The sequence below is a fragment of the Vigna unguiculata genome, chromosome 5 (genome assembly GCF_037176805.1).
Source record: "Vigna unguiculata cultivar grain cowpea cultivar isolate G323 ecotype 2 chromosome 5, ASM3717680v1, whole genome shotgun sequence".
NCBI lineage: Eukaryota > Viridiplantae > Streptophyta > Magnoliopsida > Fabales > Fabaceae > Vigna > Vigna unguiculata.
In genome coordinates this window covers 47,343,697-47,369,473 of record NC_140796.1, presented here as the reverse complement: position 1 = coordinate 47,369,473, position 25,777 = coordinate 47,343,697, and the positions used below count along the sequence as shown (strand labels likewise).

The following is a 25,777-nucleotide window of genomic DNA, read 5'->3' as shown; positions in this document are numbered from 1 at the left end:
TTCAAAACTGAATTAGACAATGGTCTAACACTGATCAGCTACTTATTTAATTTCAAAACTAAATTAGTACACAATAAAATTAAGTACTTTTAGTTATGGTTCAATTTCAAATATGAACTTACACGGAAACCTACTTCTGGTTCACTCAATTACCTAACAATTCGTAAAAATTTCTTTGCCGCTTTATTAAACACGACATTAAAACGTTCCAATCGGTTAATTTCAATTTAGATATTGTTTAATTTTCAATCCAATTTTAACATTATAAAATCGGTAGACTTTGCACGCTAAAACGCATACTGTGAATTTTTCAGTACTAACACAACTCTTGGGAATTAGCTATGGGTCATAGACCAAGGTTATCAGAACTTTAAAAGAATAAGAAAGAAGCTACAGATGGAAGTTCAAGCATCCAACGCATAGTGACTACAAAAACAGTCCAACTTTGACTCGTACACAAGTAAATTTTGAGCATAATCTGTATTGCATTCTGTAGTTATCACATCATGACCCCTCTCCTTCTGAAAGTTAAAAAATATAAAATAAATGAGAAAACAAAACATCACCGACCACTTCTAAATGCATAAGACGACAAAAAAATTAAACCACCTTTAATATAAGTCAAAAAATGTGAGTGAGTGTCTATGGGGTCACATTATATTTTATTAGGCATGATATGCAACTGATAGACAGAAAGCATGTATGTCACAAGCTAAGCACGGACATATAGAACTTTCCCCTCTTAGTGTAATTCGGTGTCAGTTGATTGAATAAGAAATTTTCAAATAACTTAGTCAAACATGATAAAACTTAATCCAACATGTACCAATACAATATCAACTTATTTGCCTTTAGACTCAACATCCAGGTGAATAAAATGGCAGCCTTTTCTACATCTGAACCAGAAAGAACAGAAGTGCAGGTGATCTAGGTTTTTAAAGTTCCTTTCAGCCTTTGGGACTCAAATTGTCCCTCCAATGGCTCAGTCAAAACAGTCTCACGAACCAGATTTGTATATAAAAGATTGCTTCAATCTTCAGAACATTTATCACACATCATCATTGCAATCTGATTAAACAGAAATGATCAGTATGCGCCTCCACTATCAATTGACGCTTTAAAGTATGATGCGAAATAAAATTGCACCAATTATGGTTTTCAATGACAATTTCAGCAGCAGAGTCCCACAAAAGAAAAAGTATATAATATTTCAAACAATTAAACACAAAAGGTACCTAAAACAAACTATAATCTAGACAAACCCTCACAAAATAGTTGTATGGTATTTATCTTATTGTTTTTATGTCTGAAAACGTTAATATAGTTTTATATAAACTTGGAACCTACAAAAAATTATGCCAACCAGGCAATTCTACTCAATATGCATGAACTTTGAACAATATGATTCACAAATAGGAGACAAATATTATTTTCTAGAACACAAAGTAACTAAAAAAATCCAGCTTAATGACATTCATCATGTCAACTTCAAAGAATCCAAGGGCAACAAGCTTTTTTTGGGACAGAAATCTAGCAATTCTTCCTAATAAGAATTTTTTTTTTGTTTAAAGCCCAACATCAAAAGAGGTCCATGTCATCCCAACCTTGCTTCTTGATCTTCAAATAGTCTTCTCTTGGCCTACAAACAAAAGGAGTACGTACGGCTTCACTAAAAGATTTAGTTGCAGTGGGGAAAGTAGAAGATTCAGGGAATAACTTTTCCATCAATCTTAGGTACACAGGACTAATATTTACATAATGATAAGATCAAACATTATGTAGATGGACCACCTTTTTCTATCTATGAAGAATTATATGCCATACGTTTTTCCAAAGCATTACACATCAAATCTGACAGCACTATCTTTTTTTAACCCAAAAACAGAAAAGAAACACTAACTTACCCGTAAATTAAATTGAAGAAAGAACACAAGGAATCCTACAGATGTTTAGCTACCTAATTCAAAAGTAAAATTCAACTGTTAGGAAATTAAAATGATCACAGACTAGGCGACCCAAAGTGTGGGAGCACATAACATAATACTCTCCGTAGTCCCAATTTTTTTTTTTTTCGCAACATGAGCTGTAAAATATCTTCAACCTCCCCCCTCTCTCCTCTAACAACAACACTTGGTAAACTCCAATGTCAAAGCCAACAGAAAGGAGAAAAAGAAAATAGTTTTGAACATTAAGAATGCTAAACAAATCATATAATGCTGCAGACAGAAATCTTCAAAATCATTTCCACTTACCAATACCATTAAGTAAACAAATGCAAATAAACTTGATCTTTCATTCCAAAATGATTCATTACAATTCAGTAGAAGCTATACCTTCAGGAAGCCAACCGTAGCTGCGGCGAGACACAGAGAGCATGGAAGTCATCAAAGCCGAAGCAGTTGCGGTGTGGTACGGCAGCATGGATTCCACACAAAAGCTCAATTCAACGGGACACCTTCTCCCACAAAATCACATCGATCCATTATTTCATTTCCAGCATTAACATACAAACCAAATAACAATAAATTCATCACTGATACACAAAAATTAAATCCAGATAACACTACAATCCAGTTAGTTCGAACTTACATATAGCGCCTGAAAATAGTCTAAAATGTATTGTATTACAAACTCGAATTCTTAAATAAACTTAACATAACTTGTTAACGTATTTCCACGACAATTTCAAGCGAAAAAATATATACGGAAATTCCTGTAAAAACTAAATTCATAACAGTTAAACAAGTAACTCAACTGAAGTAACACTAAATTCGCCACCAATAAGCAGATAAATTACCTCAGTGTTGATTGGGAGAGAGGTTTATTGGAAGCAACACGGAACGGAGAGCGACCCGCTTTAGCTTCCGAGCCAAGACGGAACGCAGCGCGGCGACCCGAACATGATCGGAGTATCGATCTGGCGGCGGCGCCAGCGGTCGATGCCATTTCGTTGTCGGAAAATTTTAGGGTTAACGTTCGATCCACACACTCCCCACTAGTGTAGGGTTCTACAACACTAAAACCCCGCTTAACTCTTCTGCTCATGAATGAACCCCCAAAACTAAACGGGCTTTTTAAAATCTGGGCTTTTTGAAATATGGGCTTTACCAAGTCCAGAAATGGGAAAGTGTTACAATTAACAAATATAAATGTATAATAGTATATAATACAAAAGATACAAAATATCCATCAATTTACAATTTATGAGATTATATACAAATAATTATATTGTGTTTGTGAGAATATGCCTATTTTTATATACTGATACAAAAATTATAAAAGTATATAATACAAAAGATACAAAATATCCATCATTTACAATATATGAGATTATATACAAATAATTATATTGTGTTTGTGAGAATATGCATATTTTTATATACTGATACAAAAAATAGATAACCATTAAAATTAACATATGTCAAATTTTAGTTTGTTTTCTATATTTTCTTTGACTTGTTTTTATTAAAGTTTAATAATAAATTTAAAAAATTTAGTCTTTTGATAATTATTAACTACCTAAAGGTTAGTTTTTCTTTTTTTTTTTCAATAGTAGGTGGAAAGGTAAGGGAAGACTTAAAAAAAGAAAAATGTAATCCAACATGAAATACACTCTTATAATAATCTGTTACTTGCAGATTTTAATTCAAAAAAATAAAATTATTTTTGATTAACTATGACTAAAATATTGGTAATTTAGTTGATGTCCAAGCGTTTTCCAATTAATGGTAATATATAAATTTTTAATCGATATTAATACTGATTTAGTTGATGGTAGTGAAATTATTTTCAATCAATTTTAGTGATTTGTATATTAATTTTTTTTTATAGAAGTTAATCAATGTTAATAGAAGTTATTTTTTTATATATTAAAATAATTATTTTTTGTCAATGTTTTGTAAGTAATATTTTATTATAAAAAGTTATTTTAGTTTTAAAAAAAATGGTTAAATTTTAAAAAACAGTAACCTATAGTTAAAATTAGTAAACCGTTACTAAACTTGAAAAGTAAATGTGTACGCTAAAAAAATAATTCTCTTCGTATAGTATAGATATAAAAAAAAATTTAATAAATTTAAATTATATTGTCAAATCAAATATTTGAAAGATATACTATTTAAATTTTAAGAAAATTATAAAATTCTGTTTCCATCCAATAAGTTTGTGAAAGGAAACCGGATCCAACATATCGGGTTGGTTTTTTGAGCTTTTCTTCTCTGCCCTAGTGGTTTTCTCTGCAGAAATTTCTTGCTGGATAAGCATGGCGTTGTTATTCAAGGTACTTCTTACACTGCAACTGCGTAATCTGATTCAAAAGTTCTGTCTTTTTTTTTATTCCCTAATTTTCTACTCTGGTGAGTGTTTTAGGATCCGTCGAAGCTTTCGGCGTATCGAGACAGAAGATTCCCCGGAACGCAAGAGGATTTTGAGCATGCGCTTCAGAATTCAACCACCGTTTACGTTGGGAACATGTCGTTTTACACAACGGAGGAGCAAGTTTACGAGCTCTTCTCTCGCGCTGGGGAAATCAAGAAGATCATTATGGGTTTGGACAAGAACACCAAAACACCCTGTGGCTTCTGTTTCGTTTTGTGAGTATCCATTCCACTGTTAGTTGCAGCTATTCTGTATTAGTTGATGGTTCTTTCTGTGAGTGTGTTTGGATGAATGTATTATTTGACAGATATTATTCTCGTGAAGATACCGAGGATGCTTGCAAATACATAAGTGGGACGATACTGGATGATCGTCTTATTCGTGTTGATTTTGATTGGGGGTTCCAGGATGGTAGACAATGGGGTCGTGGGAGGAGTGGTGGCCAGGTAAATATCTAGTGTGTCTGGGTTTCTGCGGCTATACTTTTTGTTTCTTGGCTAATTGTAAATGCTTCTGTTCATTTGTTCAGGTCCGGGACGAGTATCGTACTGATTATGATCCTGATATCCTTTTAATTGTTTAGTATTGATTTGTCTGCAATTTGCTTTCTTGTGTGATTTGTTGTTTGCTTGATTTTCTGTACTACATAAATGTGGCAATTCTTGATGGTCAAAATACTGTAAGAATACCAACATGGGTGTGGCAATATCGAAAATAACTTTCTTAAAGCATGTGGTAAAGGGTTTGATTATTAGGTCATGTGTATAGAAGAGTAGCCCCTTAGATGAATTTGAGCATCTTGAAAGTTTAGTCTTTGGCTTTCATCCATTACATATCCCAAGTTCAAGAAAAAGAAAAAGATATAATAATTTGTCTAGTTCATGACTAATGTGCGTAATAGGTGTATATAATCTAGTTTGCCTTAGCTTTTATAATCTTCTCTGGTTTTGTATGCTCACATAATGGAGAATGCATTAGTTCTGTTATGTTTTCAGTGGATACTACTTTATCTGGAGTCATGAATACTCTCATACCTTCAGTTAATCTTGAACTGGAAATTTTACTGCTAAATTATTCCTGAAGAATGTTATATACTAGTTTGTATGTGCTGTTGGAGCTAGGTCTCCTTTTAGTTTCCTTAATTCTACATACGTAGAGGAGGTTATGGGAAGCTGGTCCAGAAAGAGTTAGAAGTACAAAGGCAGCTTGTAGATTATGGCACTGGTTCTTTGGGTTCTTTTCCACCAGTTATTCCTAGTTCCTGTAAGTGACATCAAACTATACTTTGCACAGGTCCTCATTAGGAGCTGAGATCACTGAAAGTTTAATTTAAATATGTATTTTTCATTTAGATTGGTTTTCGTATTGCTAAATTATGCAGGACTTAAAACCTGCTGGTTTTTAAAGATATAACTATAGAATGTTCAAAATTATCCCTCTTCTGCATATGATAACCAAAATACCGTTGATTTAGGAGGGTAAAAAATTTAATCAGAAGTGGAGACATGGCTGCAGTATTGAGCAGATGTTGTATGTGTATATAGATATAGTTGTCAATAATAGCACCAAATAGCAGCACTTTGCAGAATCACGTTGCAGAGTGGGTGGAGCATGCTACAACCGTTGAATAGTGTCACACTTTGCAGTAGCTGCCATGAGGCTGCAAAAACTGACAAACTAGCGCCAAAACTATCTGAGGGGGGCACAGAAACCTATTTGAATCGTGAAACATTACTGACAACATTTCCAGCATCTCATGCATTTTGTTTTTGGCCAACTATGACATTTGAATCCCCACTCCCCAGCCTTTGCTCTGGCCATTTCCTAGCAAAATTAAATGTTTGGTTCTCTCACCATTATCTTATTAATGACATAGATAAGTAATAAGTGTTCTAACTGGAATGTGTGTTCTTTTATGGTTTAATGTTCTTACTCATTGGGCCATGCCTCTGTTTTCATTGCTAGTTGGGCCTAACATTGCAGAGATTAGTTAATATTCAATATGAAGGAATTTGCAAAAATTGATACTTCAATAGCCAATATCATCCGCACTGTATTTCTCTTCTAATGATTAAGTTCAGTTCAGCCATATAAATGAGAAATTCAAATTCGCTGTGGAGAACTAAGTTGGGTAGCAACTAACTGTCTCTCCCAAGGTAGCAACATAATGGCTTGCCTGTTGAGTATAGTATGAATTAAAAAGATATCAACGAATTTTTTCCCACGTTTTGGTGCTCTTTTTACCGGAATATACTTCTTTTTTATCTTAGTGGTCCTTGGCATATTTTCGTTCAACATTCAATTAGATATTCCTTCAATTTAGATACCATATATATACTTTAAATCTGAAGAAAATACTCCCATTCAGGTGAGGATACCAGCTGTGTTAGTCACATTGGAACCAGCCTTCCCTTGTTCTGTTGACTGCCTTTTCTGTTACCTGATTCCTTCTTCATTATATAATTTCTGGTGATCATCATTTGCTTTGACTTTGTGTTCATATGAATTAAACCTTCGACAATTTTACTCTTGCAGATGGTAGACACGGTGGAGGTCATGGTCATGGACACGGTCATGGTGGTTCTCATCGCCATGGTAGAGGTAGTTCACACTTTCATCTCAAGGCCAGAGATTTTTTTTGGAAGCACTTAGACGTGATGCTGTTAGTGTTTTACCAATTAATTTACTGCTAATTTAAATTTATTTTGCCTCTTCGACTTGATAGATTACTATAGAAAGAGACACCGAGATGATGATCGCCACACACACGAGTCCTCAAAAAGAAATTCAGATCACGAATCTCGGAGGAACACTGACCATGAATCTAGACCGGTATTGATTCTCTACAATCTGAATGATTTCAGACAGACCTATATATGCTCGTAGTTTTTGTCATTAAATTTGTTTCATATCGATTACTTGATTCGATGTGGCAGGAAAAAAATCCACGGTTTCGTGAGAGTGGTGATTCTGATGATGACGAGGATGATGATAGAAAAAGACGGGCTTAACCAGAATTTCATACTTGGCCATGTTTTTTTAAATTATAACTTTCTACTGACATGATTATAAAGATGTATGTTGTCGTATATTACTTGTTACAAATTGCAAAGGTCTTGTTAATTTAACCCTACCTGATTCTAAGCTTGATATGGCGATGCTAATTTGTGTTTTCTATGAATTTTTGTCTGTTTTTGGCTACCAACATATTAATGAGATTTTGTTAAACCCTGTTCTAATCTTGTGCTCTATGGATAAAGATCTGATCTTGATCGTGCTTACCTGATTCTGTGATTAGGTGCTTGCATGAAAGTTAACATTTAGCATTTTAGCGAGTGAATGATTGAGAAATATTTGGCTTAAATTCATTTTGATCATTTAAATTTTTGAATGTGTAAATAACTAATAGCATTATGAGTGAACACGTTGACATTTTCTGTTTGAATTTGGATTGCATATGAACAGTGAACTATAATTGTTTAATTTTGAAATTTCGAAGACTAAATGTTTAATTAAATTTGTATAGGTATTTAAATTGTATGTTTATGGAATTATTGGGATTAAAAGTTAATTTAAGTGAAAATATTTATATTTTAAGTAATTAAAATTATAATACACAGTATCCTTTTAAAATTATAATAACTAATTTAAATAATGATATAAATTTATCTTAATTATTGATTTTTTTACACGACCAAAATTTAATCTTGAGATAGTTATAAAAATATTAATTGAAGATACATCAACTATAAACTAATGCTCCTCATTAGCTTTCTAAAAATAATTTTAAGTTTGCAATTTGTACACCTCTTTAAGAGCATGAGAAGAAGCAAGGACATTTACACTGAACCGCGTTCTCACTTTTTGAGATGAGAATTATTTAATATAGGCTTAATTCATCTTTTGGTCCTCTAATTATGATGTCGGGTTCATTTTGGTCCCTTAATTTTGTTGAGGTTCAATTTAGTCCTCCAGTTTTTTAAGGAGGTTCAATTTTGCCCTCGACGTTAAAAATATTAACGGCAGACTATTTTAATGTGATACTGTGGCAACATTACGTGGCAGTGTATTACGTGGATGTGGATTTGAGTTAAAAATATTACTTTGTTTTGAAAGGGGTTAGGGTTCGAAGGTAATAGGATTAGGGTTGGAAGGAAATAGGATTAGGGTTGCGAAGGAAAGAGCGAACACAAGATCAAATTGGGGAAAGTGGTGGAGAAGAATAACCAAAACGAAGAAGGATTCAAAGGTTTGCTGTCGTGTTGGCTGTGGCTTGCCGTGGTCGTTGCCAGTTCGCGTTATGAAGCGAATTGACTGTGTATTTGTTTCATTTAACTTATTTATTGTTGAAAGTATGTTGTTTATGAGGGTTTTTGGTTTTGTGTGTGATTTTGTTTGTTTATATGGTGAGTGGGTTGTGGTCCCGTTTCTTTTTCGTCAGTGGGTTGTGAGACGAAATATGGTTGCAATATGGTGCTCCATCGTGAGACGAAAAGCCACCACCCTGAGAGGAAAAGCCACCACCATGATTGGATGAGCTTGGATTTTGGGATCCCCGCGAATTACACGACCAAGAACAAGAAGACTGCCCCCTCGACATCATTCACGAACAACATCCACCAAATGAAGGAGAACTCCCAAACAAAGAAGATGAATCGTGAAATTAGGGTTCACCAATTCTCCCTCAATATAATTCATTGCCACCTCATCACAGTAAATTCATGCTCAGATATTAAAAAACCTGCCACGTTTCTGTTCCAAAGTGACACAGGCGCACTGTTCTGACGCAGTTTAACCAAAGATAACGGGAGGGACCAAATTAAACTGTTTTAAAAAACTGGAGGACTAAATTGAATCTCAACAAAATTAAGGGACCAAAATGAACCCGACATCATAATTAGAGGACCAAAAGACGAATTAAGCCTTTAATATACTAGTTGCAGATTAAAAAAAACACAGCGATCATTAATCTGTGTTTGTAAAAAAAAAATGAGAATGTGAAAAATAGTGAACAGTAATATTAAATGAATGTAATACTTTTTTGGTGTCAAAGTACACTACTTAGTAAATTATTTTTTTAATTTTTTTTAACGTGAGAGTGGTCTTAAAGAAAAAAAAAACATAGGATTCTGCTTGTCTCAGAAGATTTTAGTAAAAAAAGAAAATTACATTTTTCTTCTTCTATACTGTAATAGTTTTAAGGGCATTTTGAAACTTTTATTATGGTAAAGGATTTTTTGGTTTTTTGTTATATTTTTCGTATTTATTTATCTAAAAAACCCCTTGTTATTACGAAATTCAATTAAATTAGACCTGTTTGGGTGATTTAAGTTTAAAAACCTTCGAAACATAAACCGGACATGGAAATCATATCATAATGGTATGATATCTTTCAACTTGATATGACAAACTTTCTGAATTCATATTCAAATTAAAGAATAAATAGTTTAATTGTTCAAAAATCACTTTTAATAGCTTTTTTAATTATAATGAGTTTATTTTCCAATTGAAGAAAAGTCTGTAAAGGAATTCTTATGACTCTATTTTTGTTTTAATTACAGTCGAAGAATAAGCAGTGATAAGTTAGTCATCTATGGAGAACGATTTGTTATCTGGAACTAAGGTGGATAAAGAGAACTTGTATATTTGTCTCCAATATTTTGTGGATGATACCTTCATTTTCTCATAGCCTAAGTAAACTTTTACAAAAGCTCCTTAGGTGCTGAGTGTTCATAATTTTGTGGTAAATAGTTATGTCAATCTTCTGATTATGTTTGTCTTCGTTTGACATCAGTGCTTTAGAAACCAAAGGAATACACAAAGGGATTGTGTATCATTGTGCAGAAATTGTTACTAGAGATGTATTATATAATAAATAAAGCTAATTCTAAAAGTCACAATTAAATGAAATGGTTAAATACATCGAGAGTTTATCAAATCAAGAATGAAAACGTGAAATGAAGTGCAGCTTTGTAAATATATTTGCAATCTAATAAAGTCGAAAGGATTGTGCAGAAATTGTTACTAGAGATGTATTATATAATAAACAAAGCTAATTCTAAAAGTCACAATTAAATGAAATGGTTAAATGCATCGAGAGTTTATCAAATAAAGAATGAAAACATAAAATGAAGTGCAACTTCGTAAATATATTTGCATCTAATAGAGTTGAAGGAATACATGATAAAAATATAGTGACAAGTTGAAGACAATTACAAGTAAAATGACAATCAGTTTCAACATGATTGATTCGTTCATGAAAACCTTTCGTTGTGACTTTGTGAATGGATACACTTCTAATGATTTGATCACTTTACTTGCTTCTAATGGAAGTATTTATCAGATCTCTATAGTGAATGGTATAAATGTATGAAGAGAATAAGTGTGGAAACTTGTTTTGGAGATGAGTGAAAGTTGTTGTCTTGGAAGCAGAAGAAAATGTCATTTAGTGGTTGAATGTGTTTAATAAATTCAACCTTGTCATCTTTGCCAATGTTTTTCTATCATCTTATAAGGTGCCTAGTAAAGTGGCAAAATTCATTTGAAGAATGAAATGAGAATTCTTGTGGAGTGGAATTAAGGATTAACGTGTACCTGAGATAAATGGAAATAAATTGCATCCTGATGTAGAAGGAAATTTGTATATGTTTGATACAAATATCAAATAATGTTTTGTCATATAATATAATAAGGCATTAAGTTTTGTGCCTTGAAATTGTTACATGAAGACAGAAAGCTATATAGTTTCCAATTGGTAAAGTACTTAAAAGAAAAAGTAAAACCTCACACTGCACAAATGATAACACTGCATACTTTCCATCACTTTGATCTGCAGAACATGAAACTGTGCAAGATCAAGGATGAAAGGAGAAATTAAATCGTAAAAATTATCTCATAACTTAGTATTTTCCTTTCAATGTGTAAGCCTTGAGTTTCTCCCACTCTCACTCTTTCACCACACAAAAATACAAAAGCTAAAAACACTCAAGGCGTGTAACCTTGTTCTCGCTGCTGCTTCTCGTACTCTTCCATGGTGTCAAACTCATTCGGATACTCACTTTTCTCACGATAACCTTCATTTACAGCAGAATTTCCTCTCTCTGATTCGTACCCATTAAGGTTATAATTCTCATTAACACTGTTCACATTATAAGAGTACCTACCATTCTCCACGAACCTAGTGTCACTCATTCCTTCTCTCTTCCCCTTATAGCCATTGCCGTTATAGTTGTTGTTCTGGTAATTTCTCTCGTCATTGTTGAAGTTGCTGGCGTAGCCACCAGTGTATGTGTTCCTGTACTCTTCGTTATTGTTGTCATCGATGCTAAACTCTTCATCATTGTTGTCATCGACGCTAAACTCTTCATGGTTGTTCACATTGTTTCTGAAGTTTTCATACTTGCTGTCATTGTTCCCGAACTCTTCATTGTTGTTGGCATTGTTTCTGAACTCTTCGTTGTAGTTGACATTGTGTCTGAACTCTTGATTGTTGTTGGCATTGTTTCTGAACTCTTCATTGTTGTTCACATTGTGTCTGAACTCTTCATTGTTATTGTCGCTGCTGCTGCTGTAGAAGTTGGTTTTGGGGTAGCCTTTTTTGTAGCTCTCGTCATTGAAGTCTTCATTGAGAAGCTCAAAGTTTGTGGTGGTAGGAGTGTCCTTGGTGGGAGAGTATTGGTTATAAGAGCCCCTACCATAGAGACCATACCCCTCTCCACTTTCTGAAAATTCAGGCTCTGGTGCTGGCCCTGATGGTATTGTTGACCCAATTGCTTGTTCAACCGAAGGTGCTGGTGCTGATGCTGGTTCGAGTGCTGGTGCTGATACTGGTTCGAGTGCTGGTGCTGATACTGGTTCAAATGTTACTGGTGCTGGTGCTGATGCTGGTTCAAATGTTACTGGTCCTGGAGCTAACGCTGGAGATTCAAGTTTAGTTTTTTGGAGAGGGTCTTTGACATTATAGATGGTTCTGAAATGGGAGAACAAGCTGAAAACCTTGCCTTTTCTTGCTTGAATTTGGGGTGAGATGAGAAGCAGAAAGAGCAAAAAGAAAGATAATTGGTTTCCAAAAGAAGCCATAGTGTGGAATGAGAGTGAGGGGTGAGTGTTTGTTGGGTGATTTTATAAGCTGATATACATTAATGGCCGAGTAATTATGCGGGGATTGTGGAAGGGAGAAGAATGAGTGTGAGTGTGGGGTATTATGATGATGACTTCTATGGCATGCTGCATGTGCAAAGGTTTGAGAATGGCACCATTACCATGGGAAACACAAAGATGTGTAGCACTGAGAGAAAATTAAGGTCCAAGTCAAAAGTAGCATCTTATTTTTTTCCTTTATTTTTTGTTGTTGCTGTGATGAGTCCTTTTTCCCTTTGAATTCCAAATTAATTTGGTGCCAGCCTCCTTTTTAAGGCAATTATGATGAAAACTGAAGTTGAAAATAAAGAAGGTTGGAAGTGGGAGTTTGAAACTTTGAAACAAGGTAGCCACTTTACTTCTTTTCCTCCTCAGACATTCAAATGTGAAAAATTCCTTAAAACACTGAGACTCGTTTGTACAATTGGTATTTGTATTCTTAATAAAACCACACAACATAGCAGTTTAGTTGGTCTTAAAAGTAAAATTTACTAGTTTAAAATCAGGTAATTATGATGCAAAGAGGCTAATGTTTTAATATTATTTTATATTAAATATTTAACCCTAGTTCAACAACAATTAAACCTTAAACTATGTCATTTTTAATTATCAATGCCGGCTGCAATTTTAAAAACCAAATTATTTGTTGTTGGGTCACATTTGTCTTAATTTGAAGATGGTCCACGTACATGCAAAGCACTACGGCAGCTGAAAAAGAAAAAACAATGATACTTTCATACTTTATTACAATAAAACAATAATGTTTTTTATCAACATTAGTAGTTAGAGGAAGATTTGAATTTCCGACCTCTCCCATTATGTCTTCTAAATTCACTAAACTAAATTTATATCTCTAAATTGTTAATAGAGGGAGTTAAATCTGCTACCTTCTCCCATCCAATTTTATTATTTAAATACTTTATTATGCAATGTGATCTATATATTAAAAATTTAATTCAGAAAAGAAAAAAATAAGATTAATAATATAAAATTGATTCTAATTTAACCTTAACTAAAAAAACTATATTTTAAACTAAAGCGTTGGCAAATTGAATGATGGGTACTTTTTTAAAAAATTGATAAACACAGAAATGAAAAGAAAACGTGGTAGCATTTTCGGGGTTTGTTGTTTATTTAAATGGGGAATATAAGAGGCAATGAAGGGTGTAGATAATGAAGCAGATTTAGTTACACCAACCCAGTGGACTTTTGTAATTAATCAGTGTTTGAAAAAGGTATTAGAAAAAATGATGCAAGATAGGGTATGGCGTTTGCTTAAAGAATAATGAAATTGATTGATTTTGGGAGGAAAATTGGTAAAGTTAGCTGAATGAGTAACATGATTAGGTAAAAGCAAGTGATGTTGGATTGGAGTTGGAGTGATGTTGAAGGGAGAGTTTGTTTAAGCGTGGCGCGATGAACGGAGAGAAATTGTAAAAGCAAAATTGGGATGTGGACATGGACAAACACCAAGTACCCAACATCAACATGTCTTTTCGGATGACTAGGTGGAGACACTTTGACTTTCTATTTCATGTCTGACCGACAAATTAGGATAATTTATGGAAACATGCAACTTTTTGGGCGTTTTTTTAGTCTGAATTTTTTTAAAATATTCGAATAATTTTTAATTTTAAAATATATTAAAATTATCTTTAAAATATTAAAATAATATGTTTTTAATGTTTAACTGAAGACAACACAAAAATTTCAGAAAAAATTGGATACCGCTTCTTCCTGGACTGCATCTTCTATATTTAAAAATTTCATTTTTTTTTATTTTAAATTCTGAAATTCACAATGAAAAGATTTTAAATTACACGATTTAAAATACAAGTTTTATGTTTTTTATTTTATAATTTAAATTATAAAATAAAAAATGTAAAATAATGTATTTCAAACAATCCCACGTATAAAATTTGTATTTTGGATTGTGGAAGGAGAAACTATGAAGGTGCATGAAGCCCCAAATTTTATGCTGGAAATAGATACATGGGCTTTATGTCAGGGGCATTCAAAGCCCAAGCTTTCCTTTTATTGGGCCTAAATCCTTTTTTTATGGGCCTCCGCTGCCTCCACTACAACGAGTCTCCATTGTGCTACTGTTTTTTCCTTTTTCTAACAAATTTCAATTTTATCGTGTTTGATGATAAAAAGATCTGTAATGGTTGATGTATGTATAATGAATATATCTGGATATTAAATATATGTATTTTAATTATATGTTTATTGACAGAATGACTACTATTACCATGATATTTAATCATTAGATATGAACTATTTAATTATTGTTAGTAAATTTTATTTGAATATTTAAAAATATAGTGATAAAAATAAAATTATTGATAAAAAATATTAATTATTAGATAATTTTTAGAATTTGAATATATATTATTTTGATTGATCAAATTAAACATGTTTTTAAGAAGGTTATTTTTTAAAAAAATTCTATTTTATGGTCGAATTTATTTAAATTTTAGAAAGGTCATTTTTTTTATAGAAATATTTAATTATGTAATTTACTTTATTTATGTCTTCAAATAAACAATATATATATATATATATATATATATATATATATATATATGTTTTCATAAATACTTAATAAAAGAAATATTTTTTGGTAGGATAAATAATAAGTAGATACTACTCGTATTTATCCCACTTTTCATCGCTGGATAAATTTTATTTTTAATAGTTTTACATTATTTATTTCCTGATTTTGGATTAGTCATGAAAGAGGCGTCACAGCAAAGACAAAATCTCATTATTGTTATAGAAGAGAAAGAGACAAAATGATCATTTTAAAGAATTAAGGACACGAAAAGAAACATGGGATGCAGAAAAGAAAAACAATTTTTTTCTATTCTTTAAGTCCAAATGTTTCAAAGGTGTACTTGAACCACACCAAAGTATATAAAATATATATGATGCATATGTACGATATGGATATGTGTATTGGATATGATATGTATTCAATACGTCGATATGTTTATTTTTAAAATAATAGGAATATTGAAAAGTGTATAATAATTCTTAAAAACATAATAAATATATAATTGTTAATGTATGAATCCAAATTTTCTAATTAGAAACCAATTATTTTAGTAATCAAAATCTGGTAACTCATGTTAATGACTAATTTAAAACCCAATTCATAATTAAAATTATTTTAATTATCAATTCAGAAATCAATTATTTTTTTTTTGAAACTATTGTAGTTGTCAATTTGGTCATTATACAGTGACTAATTATTTTTTGTCATTAAAATTGATCATTATTTAAATATTAAGTATCATTAAAGTATTTTAAAGTATCGGACACGATACGTATCAAATACAGATACATGACAAGTTGAAGTATCGGTGCATCATAATTTGGCAGAATTATAGAGGGTATATTAATTTTTTTTTATATTCTCCTAATCATTGATTAATTTTTTAAGGGATTGAGATTTATTTAAGTATCTAACACTAAAAAAACATACGGTGTTTATTAGTAGTGTATTTCTAGAGGTTATACTAAACTGTTAAAAAAAAAACTCTGAAAATAATTTAAACCAATGCAAATTTTATAGTCTATTCGTTTCTATATCACAAACATGTGTTTCGCTCTTTCACTAAAAATCACGATTTTTCCTCCCCCATCCCCACCAATTGGGGAACTATGGTCTTCAACAAAAGAAACCCTTGCTTGTTAAATCTAAATATTTTACGATAGTAACAGTGTCACAATACATTCTTCATTTTAATTATCCGAGGGAGAAAAAACAGTCATATATAACCATTCAATTATGCAATTTGCTTATTGTAATAATTATTGATCTCACTGGGTTTTAGTGGTATTGGCCTTCGTATATCAGGTATTATTAGTGGTACAAATACGAAAGCTAAGTCACAGTTTATACTAACTAAAAGCTAAAATGTCTACCAAATTAAGAAGAAAAATATGTGACAGTACTTGCTGAAATTCCTCATCATTTATTTTAGTCTCGTATATATTAACTAAGACTAATAAAAAATCACAGCCTTTAATCTCACATTAATACTAGTGGTACATGAAGAAGAAGGTTCCAAAAGTTATATATATATTTATTTTTCTCTCCCCTCTTAGTATAAACTAGAAACAAAGATGCAGATTCTGGCATAGAATACATGGAAGAGAACTGAGAAGTCGTCGAATTAGGGTTTTGAGGCCTTCACACTGGATTTCAAGCACAAGAAGGAGGGATTTTGGGAATCCCTTGTCTTTGTAGTTCACCCATTACACCATCAAGGGCTGGACCTTTAAGGCCAAGTGGTAGTGGCAACCATGGTTTTGATAAAACATCACTAATAGCTGCATCTATGCTCTCCTTTGACTGTCAAAACAAACATGCACACATAACTTAAATTAACCATGCAACATTATTTTTATAAAATATTGACCTGTGTCGTGTGTGAAAGGAAAAATGGAATTAACTCGTCGCCTATGTTGTGAATCCAATTAATAGAACTTTGGATTTATAGACACGGACCAACGATGAGAAAGAGAGAATGACAGAAAGTCAAGTAAGAAAATGACAGAAGAAATTAATAGAGACAAAAAAAAGGAAGAAAATTCCGTGATTTAATTTGTAAGCATGCAAACATTTTCACACCCAAAAATAACTTAGGTTTAATATATATATCATAAGTAATAATTTCGTGGAGTGAGTTTGATCTTTCAAATAAAAATATATTTTATTTCAAAATACGATTAAAATTTGTTTTTATTTTAAAACCAATGTAATTAAAAAAGAAGAAGCTATTGATTGTTAAATTTAGAAAAAAAATCCTTAATATGTACAAAGCTGTATCATAACATAAATAACATTTGCTATAAGTAAGATACTTTTTTAGTACTAATCATAGTTTTTGTTTATATCTATATCTGGAAATTCTATACTTGACTAAGTCTTTTAAATGAAAGTTAATAACTGTACTATTTACTAGATTAGTTTGTTCTTGATTAAAAAATAAAGTTGGCAAAACAAAAGAATTGACATTTTTTTTTTGTTTTTCCATTGAATGAGTTGGAATTACCGGATGAAAATCGAGGAGGGGACGAGGTGGTGGTTGGCCATGGGTGGTGGCTGGGATGCCAATGCCTGGATCTACTATTTGGAACATTGCATGGTGTGGTGGGATGCCCGGAACAGTTTGAGACCCAAATCTCTGCAAGTTATCATTCTACAGTGAGTGAACCACCATTTTCATAAATTGTATACAGTAAGGTTCTTCTCAGAAGGATCCAAATTTAGAAGGAGAAGACAACATAGGTGGTTCCAAAAAAGTAAGGTCAATAGTTACCGTGCTTGTCAGAGGCTGTGGAAAACACGGTGTTCCTGGGGTTGGTGCGTTTGGAGCCTGCAGTATCAAACAAGAATAAACCTATTAATTTAGGTAGACAAACACAAGAAATAGGGGCAAGTTGGTTGTTTTTCAGAAACTTTAAGAGCTTTTCTTGTCCTATATATTCCAATACAATGAATCAGGCATACAGTTATTGCCAGTTGAATGTGATTGTGTTTCGAGTCAACAGTGTTTGAAAGAATTTTCAGAGTATAAAGAGTTAACCCGTTGATGCTGGTGCCAGTAAAGAGGGTCCGGAGGCGGCGGAGATGGAGCTGTTCGCGGCGGCCATGCCGGCGGAGACGGTGAATACGGGAGATGTTTAGGCCACATGTGCATGAAGGACTGGTCCATGGTGTGATGCCCCCATACATGGAAAGGTCTGAAATGGTGCATTGGTGTCATGGGAGGGAAACCCATGGTGGGTGCAAGCCAAGGGTTCACGTCTCTCTTTCCTCCTCCTCCTCCTCCTCTACCTACACTTGCTCCACCTATGAATTGTTTCCTTTGACTCCACCTTGCTGCTTCAGCTTCACGTGCTAGCAAATGCTTCCTATGAGATCGATATTTCTGTCACCAAAATTGCATACTTTAGAACCCTCTTTCATAAAACTAAACTCTTTCTCAATTCATAGGGTTCGTGTTTCTGATATAAGATCCTTGTCAAAGTTCTTAGTAAATTTAATTTCTACTGGGATGTGTCAAGTTCTAATAACAGCACAGTATCTCGCTAAATGTATAACAAACCTTACTACTCTAGGCATAAATTTGAATCTATGTGATACGCAAATTTAATTAAATTTCAAAAGTTTTCATATCTAAAGAAAGAAACTAGCTATCTTTAATAATAATTACTGTTTCTAGAGAAGCATAATCTATTTTTCATTTTTTTTGTGTTGACTCTTGAGTCACTGGTTTGAAAGTTATGGAAGAGAGAGAGAGAGAGAGAACAAAGTTGAAGAATATGTACTTGAAGGTGGCTGGCAATGTTATGGCGAGTGAGACAGTCAATTCCCATAATCTCCAAAATCCTCGAAGGCACGGCCTTATCCACTCCTAGCTGCTCCACTGCTTGCACGAATCGCCTGTGCAATTCTGGGGTCCAATCCACCTTCACGCAACCCAAGAAAAAACACAAACTAAACTCATTACTACAGTACAATACATCAAACACTAAATGCATTTTCACTTTAACTTAACTGTGTATGAACTTTCCTGGAATTACCCTAAACAAAATATGAATTAATGACAACAATAATAACAACCTACCTTCACCTTTCTCTTCCCTTGCGGATTATTCCTTGAATGCGTGGATGACTTTCTTCCTTTCTCACTTTCCTTAGGGGATGGATTCACCACCACTGAATGAGTTGATTCATCACTTTTGCTTGCTATCTCTTCCCCTCTACTAGACCCGGAATTCGAACCAGAATCAGAAGAAAAATTGGCTGCTATAATCTCATCTTGTTTCTCCCTAGTATTCTCATTCCTGTCATCAGATTTGTTATTTGCTACTGAAACTGACGAGACTATCTCCGATTCCTCGCTGAGGGAAAACTCGGCAAGCATTTCGGGGTCCATCTCCAGATCTGGCAAGACATCTTCATCATCGTTGATTCCCATGAAGAGATCATCAAAGTTGATGCTTTCAAGCAAGTTCCCTTCTGATAAGTCAGCAAAGTCATCAGTTCCAATGGAGAAGCTCTCCATCTCCCCTTGCTCTTCATCTCTTGTGCTCCTCAAAGGTGACACCGCCAGCATGAATATTAATCTAGATTTCAACCTTCGAATGAATGAATTTATATATATAATAACAAAAGCGAAACAAAACTCCACTTAGTGTTCACTGTGCATGAAAATCTTCACAGCTGAGGGTTGCAAAAGAAGATAAATTAATTAGTTTGAAAATGTCTGTGTTGCCTTTTCTGGAAAGCAAGAGTGTGTGAAGAAGAAGCTGGCTGGGATCTCTCTCCACCACAACTTAGCTCTGAGTATCAAAACACAAGTATTTTCATGGTTTTTTGGGGGCGTGTGCTACTTGCAAGGTTGGTCTACATTAATATATTATATAGTATATTTTTATTTGTGGATGCCCTTTTTTGGGTACCAAGGAAATTATATAAACAAAAATATATACAGTATGCTAATATAAGCATTACAGAAATAAATGCAGATGATAGGTACAAGAGAAAAAAAAAGGTTAAGTTAAAAATATGCGCCAAAGTATTTGCAAAGAGATGCGCATATATGCAATCATGGCCATTTGGTAATTTTAGTCAGAAAAACCCTATTTTCATGGAACTTTTTCACAACAGGATTTTTACAGTTAGTTAAATTCTCTTTTCTATTGTCCATACATATGTATTATGAAAAAGTGGTGTAAAAATAGTCCAATATTCTGTAATGGATATGTATGAAGAGAGAGTGATAGAAGGTATATCTGTCACTGTGTTAGAAGATGAAACAGTTCAGTGGAAGTGAAAGTGATGTAAGGTATTGTGATGTTGGTGGAGAAATTGACCTGTTGTACATTTTTGTTCTCTAAACCGATAAGGTTTATCTGTAGTTTCCTTAATAATCAAATATTTGAAAAGCTGTATAATTGGATAAGCTCCTCATTATGTGACTTCCCAAAGCTGTTAACTAGCTAGGTAGACCCCATATTACACTTCACTATGGCCACTTGATGACTTGCAGAGAAAATTATGAACACCAATATAGATTCGTAAATTGACTATGCCAATGTTTCCAATCAATACACAAGACTTGAGAGTTCCTTTGGGTTGGAATTTTCCAAAATTAGGGTTCATCAAATTCACTTTGATTCATGAAACGTAATTCCAAGTTGTGTCTTAAATTAATTTGACTAACATGTACTTACATTTGAATTAATTGATCTAAAGCCTATTTTATGTACATCTTCATTTTTCTCCCCAATCTTAACACAGGAGGTGCTGAATTAATTATTTTTCTTGACGAAATACAATTATTTATCTCAAAAGAAATAAAATAATAAGTGTTTATTGAAAATAAAATAATTATTTATTACCTTTATTCAATGATAAAGATAAGAGAGATTTTATAATAGATATAATTAGAAATCTCACATGGAAACCTAGTTTGGTGTTAATTACTGAAGCTTAAAATAATACTTTAGAACGACATTATTAGAAGTTAATTATGATTATTGAGTTTTTTTCTTGTAGATGCATAACCTACAAATTTATTAGTTTATGATATATAGTCAATGTTGAAAGAATATATATTAGAATTTTTGTATTGATTAATAATATACTTTTTAAAAAATGTACATAAGGGGAAGGTAAGGGGCATGGGTAAATTTTATTTTACTAACTAGCTTTTAAGATTGAATTATGTATTAATCCAAATCTTGAGAGATATATATTTTTTTATTAAATCAGTGATATAAAATATAGTATACAATTTATTGTAAATGCATGAAAAAATTTAACGTATAGTTTAATAATCAATTATCTATTTAGTATATATAAGAATAAGATGTAATATTTTAAAAATAAAAATTAACATATACTTTTGAACGATTGTTGCATTAAATTAATTTTTCGACTTTGACTATTTTACCAACTTTTAAATCTCTTAAATGGAGTGTTTATCACTATATCAAAATACAGAATTAATAGTTAGAATACAATTCCATTTAATTACTATGATTTGACAGTAAGTAATTCATCTGAACTTTGTAAAAAACAATTACCTCATGCAACAACCTCATTCTCAAAAATTGTCCCACTAAACATGATACTCTTCACAGTTTTGACTCTATCTACCTAACATACGGCGTAGGACAATTGTGTAACCACAACAATTCTTTGTGTTGTCTTTTATTTTTTATTTTTTTCACACATGTTTAATGTCTACGAAGATAGGTAAAACGCAATAATTTTAAAGCTTCTTGAGAGAGTGGATATAGGAAGCGTATAATAGGTTGATAATGTAATGATTTTTGAACTAAGAAGAGGTTTGTGTTGGATTTAAAAAAATTAAATACTAATTAGTGTAATTTCGAATAGATTTTAGGGACACTGTTAGTGTAATTTCCACTAATTATCATTACATATAGTTTATTATGACAAACAAAATGAGTTAAAATTTAAAAGAGAACTATGAAATTGAAAAGACACTAGCTAATAATCATACATAAGTTTTGTAACCGAAGATATCAAAATAACGCAAGAATAAAATGAAAGGTTGAAAAGAAAGTTGAAAGATATACTTATATAAAGAGAGAATAATATGTAAGAGTGTGATTAGATATTCAAAGTTTAATGTATGGATAGAAGAAAATTGATTCTTAATTTCATATTTGTTTTAACTTGGAGGAACATAGTTATAATAGTGCAAAAGATGATGATATAATATTTTATATATTGATTTTGTGCCTGATATCTAAATGGCATGGGATTTAAATTAGGCATGAAAGTGAAAGCATGTGGATGAAGGGACCATTAAGGGGAACACTTATTTTTGCTTCACTTAATTGACATACTTTGTTAGTACTATGCAAAAAAAGACACAACTGTCTTTACTCTCATGGTCCTCGGCGTAGAAGGACACAAAAACTGTGTTGGCTCCTCAAAGTAGAAAAAAATAATTGCTTCTGCGATTTTCTCCATCCAACGGTGTCGTTTTCACTGAGGTCCCCACACATTTTCTCTCACACAATCCAAAACCTTGCAACTCACACAGACCCACCTCAATAATTCAACTCTCTCAAACATTAATTAATACATACATATATCACTCAATTTATTAAGACATTATTTATAGCCCACAACTTTCCCTTTTCAACTTTGAATCATCCAATAATGATATTTCTGCACTGCCCACATGGGATACATATTCATGGCAAAAATGTACTTCTTTCAAAACCTTCTTCACAAATATATATTTTCTTTCAAAAAGGTGGTAAAATTAGAGGTTATGTTGTACACGTCACCGCCACAAACTGCAACTGGTCTCACCCTATTATAGTTACTTTAACGTCACAAAATCTCTTTAAAGGAGGAAATTTGTGTGAATTTAAATCCAATTCATTCTTACCTAATTCTGTCAATTTAAATTGTTTTTATTAACTACATGTGTTCCACTTTTTTTAGCAAAATTTATTAAACTATAAAATGATTTTTATTTAAAATGAACTTTCTTAAAAATAATTATAAAAATAAATGATTTGAATAATTTTTTATTTTATAAATAATTTTTTATTGTAAATAATTGTTTAAATTTAAAAAAGTAATTATCGAAAAGTTAAAATTGAAAAATAAATTTTTTATTATGAATAATTATTTTAATTTAAAAAAAATGTTACTAAAAGGTGAACCTGAAAAGAATGTGAAGTTTCAAAAGAGAAATCATTTTTATACAATAGAAATAGAATAGGTAGTATGTATGTATATATATAGCCAGACCATCGGTCAGGCAGTCCAAAGACAAGCGGCCGCAGGCCACCTGTTACAGGCGGACGATTCCTTGGGTTGTTGACAATATTTTCGGAGTGTTTTAAGAGAGCTCGCGATCGAACAACTTCTGCGTTCATTGCAATTGAACTTTTTCTCCACACTTATGGAGATAACCGCCAGGATGCACGATCCTCCAAACGGGCGACCGCACCAAATCTGAATCAGTAAGTTAAAAGTAAATTAAAGTAATACAAATCAATAATCACGTTTAAAAAGCAATTGAGCCATAATTAAGAAAATCCTAATCACCGGTCCATGTCAAACACTATAAATAGGAGTTCAAGATAAGTATGTGAGAACTTTTCACTCGCATTTATTACAACATTAATTGCACTATCCTGATCGGACTTGAACTAACTTAAGTATCAAAATCTTTTAAACAGGTACCCCGATCGTCTGGACCACTGAACGGATAAAGATAGAGAAATCGAACGGGAGAAAGAACGAAACAACAAAAGGTGAGTGTTGGACAAAAGGACTTAAAGGATTTAAAGGACAATTTGAATGTTTGAGATAAATGTTTGGTCTCTATACCCGAAATAATATATATATATTATTTGAGATATCTCAATCTTATAAAGTATATCTTTTATATGCATAAGAGAGAAAGACATTTTCCTTCCAAAACTTCTGTCGCACCTAAGTTAGTCTCGATACAACACACCTTAAGTGTTGTTAAACTTGTGACACCTTAAGTATAACTTAGTATTTTTTTTTAATTAATTTCTGTTAATGCAAATAGTTACAAAATATATGGTTTTCAAATTGTGTACTTTAGATCTTACTTCTTCAATTATTATATATATATATATATATATATATATATATATATATATATATATATATAAATGGGATGCAAATCATGTTTTACAGTCTAGTTTTGTAAAGTTAAATTACCCACACGTATTTATTTTCCAAGATAATATTACAGGCAAATAGAATTTATCATAGTCAAGTTCATTATGATTTATTTAACTTTTGAAAACTATTTACAGTTATTTAGTCTCATATTTTTGTAAAGATGTATATTATAGATCCCACCCACATTGATTAAGGATATAATTAAATCATAATAGGCAACCATCGCTTTAAAAGTTGATTTCATAAGATAGGAAATTGTTCATCCAAACATTAGAACATTCTTATGCTGCATAAAGGTTGTTTATTTAATAACTTCTATTTCCTGAATTACATTCAATTAGCATCACCCTTTTAATAAATAATTACCACGCCATACGTGAAGAAAAAAATGTGTAACTTAAAATAAATACAAATATTAAATTGAAAATATATATATATATATATAAAATAATCACTTTTAAATAAAAAAAATCAATTCATTCAAAAAACCAAACAAAAGTTGTAGAAAAAAAAATCCCACCGAAATCGTTGGCGAGTACTCCGAACCATTTTGGTAACTTTTTAAAACCAAAAATGAAAAATTGAATTTAAAAAGACTACAAAAAAAAATCTTAAATTGTGCTTACATACTCGATTCAAGAAATAAAATATTAAAAAGAAATAGAAAAATTATAATCTAAACGCGTGTCCAAAAATACCAAAATAATGTGCTTCTAAGCATATTAAAAATTTGTTCACTCAAACTCGTGGTTGAAACGATTTCTTCGGTTTGAAATCACAGTTCCAAGTATGATTTACTCAAATGCATCTAATATTTAAAACTTTCCTAGTAATAACAACATAAAATTGTACAACCTTTTTTGAAACAAATGAAAATATTGTATATAAAATTAGGAAGAGACAGTAGGATAGAAATAATTGAAGAACTTGAGTGAGAGAGAGAGAGAGAGAGAGTTATAAGAATGGTTGTGAAAACAGATAGAAAACGATTTACAGAGGAGTGAGAACCGCGCAGCACATTGAATCTAAATGTTTTGATGATTTGGAAATGATATTTAAGATCTGGTCCTCAACCCTTTACCGTTTATTGTGGAGATGAACATTTTGTCTTTCATGCATGGAAGTATTCATGCATGTTTTGTGGTGACAGCTTTTTTGTTTCCACATTGAATCCGTATCTATACGTATACCTGTCTGTATGTATACGTGTATAAATCTGTATATACAAGAAGAAGGACATAGTGGCACAATCACCTTCTATGTAGACAAAGTTCGAGGTTAATTTGTGGGGCTAGGAATGAGATACGGAATCATAACAAGGTTCCACGATTATACCCTCAACTGTTTTATAAACAAGTAAAACAATGCTGGTTTTTCTGTCAGATAAAGATGAGTTTTTTTTTTTTTTTTTCTTTTCACTGTAATCTAAATTCACCATAGGTGTGGTGTGGCTACCTCAAACTCAGACTCCATCCAAGGAATTAGCGTGGTTCAGTTTCTGTTAAGATATTTAATGTAGGATTCTAA

At 32.1% G+C, this 25,777-nt stretch overlaps 4 protein-coding genes across 16 annotated transcripts; 1 reads left to right on the top strand and 3 right to left on the bottom strand.

Annotated features, from left to right (window-relative positions):
* Window positions 1-335: 335 nt before the first annotated feature.
* Window positions 336-3,060, bottom strand: LOC114183002 (protein NUCLEAR FUSION DEFECTIVE 6, mitochondrial-like). 13 transcript variants are annotated; one of them, XR_014994874.1, is made up of 5 exons: window positions 2,798-3,034; window positions 2,334-2,455; window positions 1,905-1,957; window positions 1,605-1,639; window positions 336-521 (listed from the first exon to the last, which is right to left on the bottom strand). XR_014994874.1 is itself a non-coding variant. In XM_028069818.2 (4 exons), exons 1-3 carry the CDS (start codon window positions 3,043-3,045, stop codon window positions 1,620-1,622), a joined length of 390 nt encoding a protein of 129 aa, XP_027925619.2. In that variant the 5' UTR covers window positions 3,046-3,060; the 3' UTR covers window positions 336-521; window positions 1,605-1,619. The 13 variants fall into 13 exon arrangements, 11 of the variants coding, with proteins under 11 accessions (XP_027925619.2, XP_085529108.1, XP_027925626.1 ...); XR_014994875.1 differs by lacking the exon at window positions 336-521 and adding an exon at window positions 743-1,068; XM_028069818.2 differs by lacking the exon at window positions 1,905-1,957 and having other exon boundaries at window positions 2,798-3,060.
* A 1,095-nt stretch (window positions 3,061-4,155) lies between these two features.
* On the top strand, window positions 4,156-7,616 carry CBP20 (CAP-binding protein 20). Its single transcript, XM_028069867.2, has 8 exons — window positions 4,156-4,279; window positions 4,369-4,592; window positions 4,685-4,823; window positions 4,907-4,940; window positions 5,530-5,640; window positions 6,913-6,978; window positions 7,103-7,209; window positions 7,314-7,616. The coding sequence occupies exons 1-8, from the start codon at window positions 4,262-4,264 to the stop codon at window positions 7,386-7,388; spliced, it is 774 nt and encodes a 257-aa protein (XP_027925668.1). The 5' UTR covers window positions 4,156-4,261; the 3' UTR covers window positions 7,389-7,616.
* A 3,419-nt stretch (window positions 7,617-11,035) lies between these two features.
* LOC114183040 (uncharacterized) lies at window positions 11,036-12,508 on the bottom strand. The gene has a single exon (XM_028069873.2). It carries the CDS (start codon window positions 12,454-12,456, stop codon window positions 11,362-11,364), a length of 1,095 nt encoding a protein of 364 aa, XP_027925674.2. The 5' UTR covers window positions 12,457-12,508; the 3' UTR covers window positions 11,036-11,361.
* A 3,968-nt stretch (window positions 12,509-16,476) lies between these two features.
* Window positions 16,477-19,918, bottom strand: GLK2 (GOLDEN2-like 2). The gene is made up of 6 exons (XM_028071032.2): window positions 19,158-19,918; window positions 18,859-18,999; window positions 18,114-18,458; window positions 17,847-17,903; window positions 17,580-17,711; window positions 16,477-16,876 (listed from the first exon to the last, which is right to left on the bottom strand). The coding sequence occupies exons 1-6, from the start codon at window positions 19,647-19,649 to the stop codon at window positions 16,727-16,729; spliced, it is 1,317 nt and encodes a 438-aa protein (XP_027926833.1). The 5' UTR covers window positions 19,650-19,918; the 3' UTR covers window positions 16,477-16,726.
* Between the last annotated feature and the right edge of the window lie 5,859 nt (window positions 19,919-25,777).